At 44.1% G+C, this 9,261-nt stretch overlaps 1 protein-coding gene across 1 annotated transcript in view; it reads left to right on the top strand.

Annotated features, from left to right (window-relative positions):
* Positions 1 to 8,211, top strand: part of ARNT2 (aryl hydrocarbon receptor nuclear translocator 2) — a 77,831-nt gene extending 69,620 nt beyond the window's left edge. The window contains exons 16-18 of the mRNA XM_009644054.2: positions 2,781 to 2,946; positions 5,572 to 5,708; positions 8,113 to 8,211. Of these exons, the coding sequence (XP_009642349.1) occupies positions 2,781 to 2,946; positions 5,572 to 5,708; positions 8,113 to 8,211 (402 nt within the window). The remainder of the gene's footprint in view (positions 1 to 2,780; positions 2,947 to 5,571; positions 5,709 to 8,112) is intronic.
* Positions 8,212 to 9,261: the final 1,050 nt, after the last annotated feature.

Raw genomic sequence — 9,261 nt, 5'->3', positions numbered from 1 at the left:
TAGGGAAATTGGATTCTTTCATCCATAGTAAAGTAAAGCAGAGTTAAGCCTTGCAGAAGTGACATGTCACGCTCTCACTGTCATTGTGGGAACCTTTAGAAATGTACAATTTTTTAGCTTGGAACTGAGCTGAAGATTTAATAGCATCTTTATCATGTTATATGCCTGTTGGGATCTGTTTTCCTCCCCCAGCTTCCCTACATTTGTCCAAGAATCACAGAATCATAGAATCATTTAGGTTGGAAAAGACCTTTAAGATCATTGAGTCCAACCGTTAGCGTAGCACTGCCAAGTGCACCACTAAGTACCACATCTACCCGTCTTTTAAATACCTCCAGGGATGGTGACTCAACCACTTCCCTGGACAGCCTGTTCCAATGCTTGACAACCCTTTTGGTGAAGAAATTTTTCCTGATATCCAATCTAAACCTCCCCTCCTCTCATCCTATCCCTTGTTCCTTGGGAGAAGAGACTGACCCCCACCTCGCTACAACCTTCTTTCAGGCAGTTGTATGGAGCGATAAGGTCTCCCTCAGCCTCCTTTTTTCCAGGCTGAACAACCCCAGTTCCCTCAGCCACTTCTCATGAGACTTGTGCTCAAGACCCCTCACCAGCTTCATTGCCCTTCTCTGGACATGCTCCAGCATCTCAGGGTCCTTCTTGTAGTGAGGGGCCCAAAACTGAACACAGTATTCAAGGTGTGGCCTCACCAGTGCATAGTACAGGGGCACGATCACTTCCCTGGTCCTGCTGGCCACACTATTTCTTATACAAGCCAGGATGCTGTTGGCCTTCTTGGCCACCTGGGCACACTGCTGGCTCACATTCAGCCGGCTGTCAGCTGACACCCCCAGGTCCTTTTTTGCCAGGCAGCCCTCCAGCCATTCTTCCCCAAGCCTGTAGTGTTGCATGGGGTTGGTGTGATCCAAGCGCAGGACCCAGCACTGAGCCTTGTTGAACCTCATACAGTTGGCCTCAGCCCATCGATCCAGCCTGTCCAGATCCCTCTGTAAAGCCTTCCTACCCTCAAGCAGATCAACACTCCCACCAAACCTGGTGTTGTCTGCAAACTTACCGAGGATGCCCTTGATCCCCTTGTCCGGAGCATTGATAAAGATATTAAACAGACCTGGTCCCAATACTGAGCCCTGGGGAACGCCACTTGTGACTGGCTACCAACTGGATTTAACTCCATTCACCTTGACTCTTTGGGTCTGGCCATCCAGATATTTTTTTTACCTAGCAAAGAGTACGCCTGTCCAAGCCATGAGCAGCCGGCTTCTCCAGGAGAATGCTGTGGGAAATGGTGTCAAAGGCTTTACTACAGTCCAGGTAGACAACATCCACAACCTTTCCCCCATTCACTAGGTGGGTCACCTTGTCATAGAAGGAGATCAGGTTAGTCAGGCAGGACCTGCGTTTCATAAACCCATGCTGGCTGGGCCTGATCACCTGGTTGTTCTGTATGTGCTGCGTGATGGTACTCAAGATAATCTGCTCCATAAGTTTCCCTGGCACCAAGGTCAGGCTGACAGGCCTGTAGTTCCCTGGATCCTCCTTCTGGCTCTTCTTGTAGATGGGCATCACATCTGCTAACTTCCAGTCAACTGGGACTTCCCCAGTTAGCCAGGACTGCTGATAAATGATGGAAAGCGGCTTGTTGAGCACTTCCACAAGTTCCCTTGGTGCCCTTGGGTGGATCCCATCCAGCCCCATAGATTTTTATGTGTCTAAGTGGTATAGCAAGTCGCTAACCATTTCCCCTTGGATTATGGGGGCTTCATTCTGCTCCCTGTCCCTGTCTTCCAGGGGAGGATAGCTTCGCTTGAGTGCATTGATTGCCAATAACCGTGCACTTCATTAGACGTATCCAGAGATGTAATCACCTTTAATTTCTAGTTGTGGAATTGGTTAGGCAGTGAGTTATTCTTGGGATTGCTGGATTTGTTCGTAACGCAGGAAATGGTTTATAAGCAGATTCTGTCTGTAGCATTATACATTGCTGTAGCACATGACTTTGGATGAGACACTTCACATCCCATAGTCTCAATGTACAGGTTGTACATGTCTCAAAGCAGTCTGCCGTGTTTAATCATTTGTGTAACATTCTTGGAGATCCTATGACAAAGCCATTATGTAGATGAAAATGACAGCAAGTTGGGTTTTAATACCCTTTAATTAACTCAGCTGCCCAGTTAAAGCAAAGTTAGACTGTTTCTCCCCTCATCCCAGGGCTGGTGATTCACATTCCCGAGCCTTTTACAAGGCAACATAACTGCGGCCTGTACTTCTTAGGCAGGCAGAGAAAGCAGCTCATTAGCTTTGAAACTTCTTTGACCATTTACTCTCAAGCACTGGAGACTCTGGTCATCTGAGAATTGCATATATTTTACAAGACATTCAGATAACCATGATTTTACTGTGGCACTGCAAAATCAAAACACCTGGCAAATAAAGGTGAATTCTTTATACCTGTTCAGTTTGAGATTAATCCTTGTAATAGAGGTGAAGGAAATCATGTCTTTCCAAATAGCTCTGATACTCAGTACATGTAAGTTAATCAGCAGGGGAGCTGTAAGTGTTGGTTTATAGTTTGTTGTGTTCCTTCTGCAGCGGTAAGTTGGCTTTGACAGAACTGAAATGTGGCTGAGACAGGAATAACATGCCTGTTCACATCTGCAGGGTTTATTTAGTCTTTGCTTTACATTGTTAAAATGTGAGTCTGCTGTGCTGTTCTTCAACAATAAAACTCATTCTTTCTTTTACCCTTTATTCCTCAGCAAATTCCATCTCAGTCTGGCAAGGCTCAGTCATCTCCCTTTGGGATTGGAACAAGTCACACCTACCCAGCTGATCCATCATCATACAGCCCCCTTTCCAGCCCAGCCACCTCTTCTCCAAGCGGGAATGCCTACTCTAGCTTAGCAAACCGAAGTGCAGGGTTCGGTAAGTTTTAAATGACATAACACAGAAATGCACATAAAAATTAAACTCTCCAGCATTAACTTCATTAAAAATCCTCCAGCCTGTTCTTTTGGTGGCTCAGTCGGGAAGCCCAGGTGGTTGAAAGGGTTTTGATTTCTCCTGTTGAGCCCAGTGGACAGAGCTGACCTGTTCCCTCCATGCTGTATCTCCTCCACATCCAACCCACTTTGGAATATTGTGGCATTTTTGGTATGAGGGAACCTTTTTTTTTTCCAGTAAATGGTGTCACAAAAGATTCACTAGTACACGTCCTCCCAAACTGTGGTCAGCTGGTTCAATTTCTTTTTACTTCTCAGGAGAACACTTAAACGGCACAAATTTACATGCTTTTCATTTTTCAACTTCTCAGACCACGTGGTGGTGTCTTCTTGCCCAGAGATGGCATGTTGGAGTTTGGCTGGTGACAGGATTTTTTTTTTTTGTACCCACACTGCTACTAACCTAGTCAGAGTAGGTGCCATGCTTTGAAATGGTTTTCTTTTCCTATTACATGCTAATTTAGTGGCTTTCAGACCATGACTCAGTGGGTGACCCCTTGGTAAGTTTTCTGCACTTCACCAGCAGAATAATATTCCACAGTAAAATATATTATGAATCTTTCAGTGATAAACACACATGGAGTCCCTGAAAAATGTTACTGGCTGATAATAATGTGCAGTTCCAAAAAGCACAGGTAGCTGTGTGCTAATGCGTGTCATTTTTCTCTTGTCCCTTGAGAATAAAACGGGTGCAGCCCTGTTGCAGATTAGGCTCACCGCGTGCAGACCCGCGCTGCGTCGCCTAGAAAAAGCGCATTGAAACAGAGCTCTTCCCACAGAGCTTATTCATGCCTCCATTTCCATTTCCACCAGGCTTTGTACATTTGTTTATGAGACAGCCTTGTATTTCAGGCCTAAGCTACTTGGCAAGAACCCTTTCACCTAATGAGAAACATTTCCTGACCTACATCAGTTTGGATACTATTAATAACACAGCCTTCACAGAGACGAAAGTCTTGAACCTCTGGCTGGCAGTAAGCGTTTTGCTGAAAAGAAGCATCATTTGCCTCACTGAGTTAATTTCAATGTATTGTTCTGAGAAAAGAAAAAACCCTCACAGCTTTCTTTTAAATGCTAACTTAGATGAATTTTGTTGTGGCCCATAAAAAGGGCTGCAGGGTTTCTGAGTCAGCTGAATTATTGGTTGTGGTAATGTCAGTAAGGGAAGAGCTGTAATTATCTACTTCAGATGTGATAGAAATACATCACTACAGCCTCTTTACTTTCCTGTAAAATGTTCGCTTTATCTGTTTTGCATGGTTTAGCTGGTAGCCAAAAGGATTAGATTAAGTACATGTTTCTGTATTGTCTGAAGCCATGACTATGAGTAGCGGCTGACTTGACGTGATCGAGTCTGATTATCAGAGACCTGACATAGCACACGTGTGGAAGTTTGGCACAGGAAATTTGGCACCCTTGGCAGAGAGCACTGATAAACTGGGAGAACCAGATCTACCCAGCTTGGTTCTCTGCAGTGAGGGGAAAATAGGCAAAAATAGTAAGAGTAGTTATATAGAAAAGAAGAAAAAAAAGAGGAGGAAATGTTTGGAGGAAATGCATAAGCCTGGTGGTAAGCTTTCTAAAATGTTAATTCTTAGAAGATAGGAGGAGATATTGTAAATAATTGAAGGAAAATTATCCAAAAATGTTAAATGTTTGGGGCCAATCTGTAGAAATACAGGGTAAAATGAGTCCAGCATAAGTGTGACCTGCGACTGTACTCACGAAAAGTGTATGCATAATAGGTGACCCAATGAATGTGTGTGGCATGTTTTTTTCTGGTAGACTATTTAGAGGAAATTAATCTCCCTGAAATCATAATTTAAAGTGTATTTACCATAAAACCTTTCTGTTCTCGTTACTCTCTGTGAAATTTAAATGGCCTCAGACTTTTAAGAAACCATCACCATACGAACAGGATAATAGTTTGCTATAAGCTGCATGTTAAATAAATCATTTTGCAGCTGTAATATTGGAGGACAAGACAGTCCAGCAAACAACATTCTGCATTTAATACAGCAATGTCTGAATTTAATAAGGCAAGGCTGTTGTCTGTTGATCATATTCTTTTTGCATCTGCTTACAAAATCTTACATCTGGTTACATGCTGCTTAGATGAGTAGGTAACTGTGCACCCACTGCTCTGCGAGAATTAGTCTTTTAAAGAGAAAGAGCATTCAGGTGATGCAGTCTGGTTTTTAAGTGAAATGGCAAATATTCCTTATTAGTGATTAAAAAGCAGTGGGGGGATGCTTGAATATTGCCTTCCAGTGCCTGGCTTGTGGTGTCAGTGGGTGTTTTGCTGTGAGCAATTCACCTGCCATGCCTGTGCAGCCGCGGCAGTGAGCTTTGCTCTCGGGTTGGCCCCCACCCTGCAGCCAGGGCTGAAACTCCCTTTGGCTTCCACCCTGCAGGGGCTGGGTGTCACTCAGGGTCTTTTTTCTAAGACTCATTTGCAAACAGAGGCATTGATGGATGAAGCCTCAAAAGCAGACAGGCATTTTGAAGGAGCTGCTCTCTGACTTCTGCCCTTTTTCCCCTCCTCCAGCTGAAGGTGGCCAGAGCAGCGGCCAATTCCAGGGGAGACCTTCTGAAGTCTGGTCCCAGTGGCAGAGCCAACATCACAACCAGCAGAGTGGTGACCAGCATTCGCACCCGCAGCCCAGTCAGACCGAGGTGTTCCAGGTGAGGAGACTTCAGTGACCCCAAAGTCCCCCTGCCAACCTCTCGCCACTGAGTTGAAGAACTGTGGCCCTCCATGACCAACATGCTAGCAGGGCTTGGAGCAATTACCTCTTGCGGTGTGCTACACGAGGTTTGCACTGCTATTAGCTGGCGTTAGCTACAGCTGAGATGGTTTTGTTTTCTGCTGAAGAACAGCATCTTTGCTGATGTAAAACGCTGGTTTCCCTTCTCTTTGCACCCTGGACTTAGGGCTTAAGTGCTTTGCAGGGAAGTCATGAAATAGTCCCAAATAGAGTGTTTGTCTTACCCTGGTGCTGGCCTCTGAAATCCCAGTCAAGTCCAATTAAACATCAGTGTAATTCTTTTTGATATTTCAAGCAGGAAAGGAGTCTGATACTGCATAGAAGATAGCGGCCAATAATTTTTTAAGGTTAAACCCCGTCAGATATTAGTAAACAATCCTCTTCAGCTACTAATTTTGTAATATTAAGTATAATTTTGGGCCTTCACTAAAGATGGACTAGGACTTTTAAGTTAACTAATAAGGTCTCTGCCCTTGCATAACTTGTTTTTAAATTAGATCAAGAAGACAGTTTGCAACAAAACAATAAATGCAGAAAAGACAGTTCAAGCCCCAAGCAAGGTTTAGAAGTGGGGCGCCTCATTATCTTTTAGAAAGTAAAGTCACCTGCAAGACGGTGCTTAGTTGCTCGCAGGAACACGGCAGAAAAGATATTAGCCTGAAAATATTCCTGTGTGAACAAACCATTGCTGCAGGAACAAATAACATCACTACATCTGGAATAATTACCTGTCTGCATGCTCTTACCCCATGGCCCAGGCAAGATTAATCTGTTCAGTCTCTCTCTGTTCGCAAAGTTTAATTGCTTTGCACGTACTTGAACCCAAAAGCATATTCAGGGTAATTCCAGTGGAGCAGACGGCAGCGTGGTTCGATGGCCCAGAGACACAGGACTCCGAGCAGCATCTTGCTCGTGACTCAGGCAAGTGCTGTGTCCCAGCAAATGTCTTATGAAATTAGTGGGAAGGAGGGCCAAGGGGCTCACCTGCAGAGCTCTTGGAGGTGGCTGTGCATTTGGAGGGCATTAGGATAATAGCTGGATGTGATGAGAAACTTGGATGAGCTCATTTCAGAGGCCTCAGAGAAGTTGCTTGGATTGTTTGTGACTGAAGCCAGCCCTGGGTTAGCTGGATATAAAGGAGAGAGGCAGACTCAAGAGGGGAGCTACCCTGCCAGGTCTGTACCTGAGGAGAGCTTGCTGCAGAGGCCCCAGCAGCATGAATGCCTTTGGAGATGGAAATTTAAATAGGTGGGGGCAGCTACAACTTCCCCTCGGATGGGGAGGAATGTGGGGAAACATAAAATAAGTGCACATTTTGGTCAGAAAATGAAGGCTGACCCTGGCAGCTGGGAAACTGCCAGTTGTGTTCACAGCCTTTCACCACCATCAACAGGGATGCCACAGAGACCTCAGATGGATTTTGGTCTGTCTTTATTTTGGGGTAACTTCTCAGTACACAGCAGCTCTCGGTAGTTATTTCTTCACAGGGCAGATCCTGTGAGCTTTCTTATTTGTTCTTTAAGTTTTGTTTTACTGTAAGGATAATGAGCCATCCCTGGCAAAACTTGGCTTTGCAAGACCTTATTATTGTAAGGACTGACAGGAAAAGCAAGCGTAAACTCTGGTTTTCTCAGCAAGGGATATCTTTTCCCTGTGGCTTCGGTCTCCAGCTGAGAGGAAAGGTTGAGTATTTTTTGAAGCTCCCTGCGGGGACCTCACTTGGCTCAAGACACGTGGGAGCAATTACCATGAAATCCCATTTCTCCTGAGAAGTTCCTATTTCCTCTGCCTTTGTACATGCATGAAGGCTGCTTGGGCATCTTGTTAGCTGGGGTGGATGTCCAGTCTTCAGTGTTCCTCAGAGGATGAAGAGCAGTAGTACGTTCACTTGCAGAGTGCTGGTGAGGAGGTGAGACCCTCCTCAAACCCATGCTTGTGCAGCAGGAGCTCCTTTCTGTAGGGTGCAGGAGTGTTTCAGATGTTGAACACTTCCCTTATAGTGAAACCAGAGAGTTTGCTTCTCTCCATTCCAAGGGGAGCTGTTTTGGGACTATGGGGCAGCTCAAATGTGCCTTATTTAGAGGAACAATCCAAATCTTCTGCCCTGCTGAGGTCCCACATCCCATTCAGAAATGCTCCAGCCAAAACAGAAGTAGCACATAAACCTCAGCCCAGCCCCCTGCACAGGTCTGGTGGTCACCTTATTTCTCTAACCTTTGGCCTTCTCTGGTTTTACGCTGAAAAGATGAACAGGAAACAGTTTGTGTCTGGATAACGTGTTAGCAAGTGTCACTTCACTTTTATTTTCCCTTATCGTGCAGGACATGCTGCCAATGCCGGGGGATCCGACGCAGGGTACTGGCAATTACAACATTGAAGATTTTGCTGACCTGGGCATGTTTCCACCATTTTCTGAGTAGCTTGTGAAGCAGAAATGGAAGTTCTTCTCCAAGGCCATTTCAGTGTAATTTTGGCTCTGCTTTTTCTGTGTTGCGTTTCTGTAGAAGCTACTAAACCAGAAAACACATCTCTCATGTTTCAGATAGTGGTGTAGGGCTTGCTCTCTCCTCCTTGGGGTGCGTTAGTGCTGACAGAGGAGCTCCAGCACTTGTTAATGTTCATTGATAGCTCCATTTTGTTTTTTATTTTATTGTCATCTACCTCAGAGATGAAAAACTTGATTTTAAAAAAAAAAATCTCTGAGTCTTAAATATTTGAATGTGAATGATACCTAATATTTCCTTTGAATGGTAATTTTTAAATAGATAATGAAGTAACAAAGACTAACAGAGAAATGGTAAGGTAATGTCTTGTTACAGTGCCTACCGCTCAATTTCGATGCCTTGCTTTAAGCTTAAGTTTCTGGAAACAGACACAATGTTCTGTTTTCTTTGATTCTTGTAGGTTTTAGGTCACTTTAAATGTGAGATTAAGCAACATAATGTAGGCCTCTCTCACCAGAAGATTCAGCTCCGCCTTTTCTAACTTAAACTTGAATGTGTGTACATTTTGGTACTTTATGTATATCTTGTGCTGTATGAAGTGATTTCCAGTACTGGTTTCTTTTGCCTTTACAAAGGGTCCATTCTGCAGTGTACTGAAAAGGTTGATGATATATGTGGAGGATTTAGATATCGTGGGAGTCTCCATCACTTCACATAGGTCTTCTTGCTTTTAATTCAGGTGGTTCTCTATTCAGAACAAACATTTACTTACATAAGCTATTAGTCTGGTTTTGCACTGAATTGAGGCCTATAATGCTATACATTTCTCACTGGCTGCTTTAATTTCTATTGTTCTTGCTTTCCCAAAAATACTGCCTTGTAAAAAATGACTGTAAACACATCAAGATGGCATTTTCTATATCAGCTGCATTTCCTTTCTGTGAAGTACTTTTTTATACTGTGAAACCTCACATTTTAACAGTGCAAGGTGGTGGCCTCTTACTAGGAAATCGTTCAAGCTCATTT

Source organism: Egretta garzetta, unplaced genomic scaffold, assembly GCF_000687185.1.
Source record: "Egretta garzetta isolate BGI_Z169 unplaced genomic scaffold, ASM68718v1 scaffold287, whole genome shotgun sequence".
Lineage (NCBI taxonomy): Eukaryota > Metazoa > Chordata > Aves > Pelecaniformes > Ardeidae > Egretta > Egretta garzetta.
The sequence above is the reverse complement of the archived record's forward strand: the minus strand, read 5'-3'. Positions and strand labels throughout refer to the sequence as shown.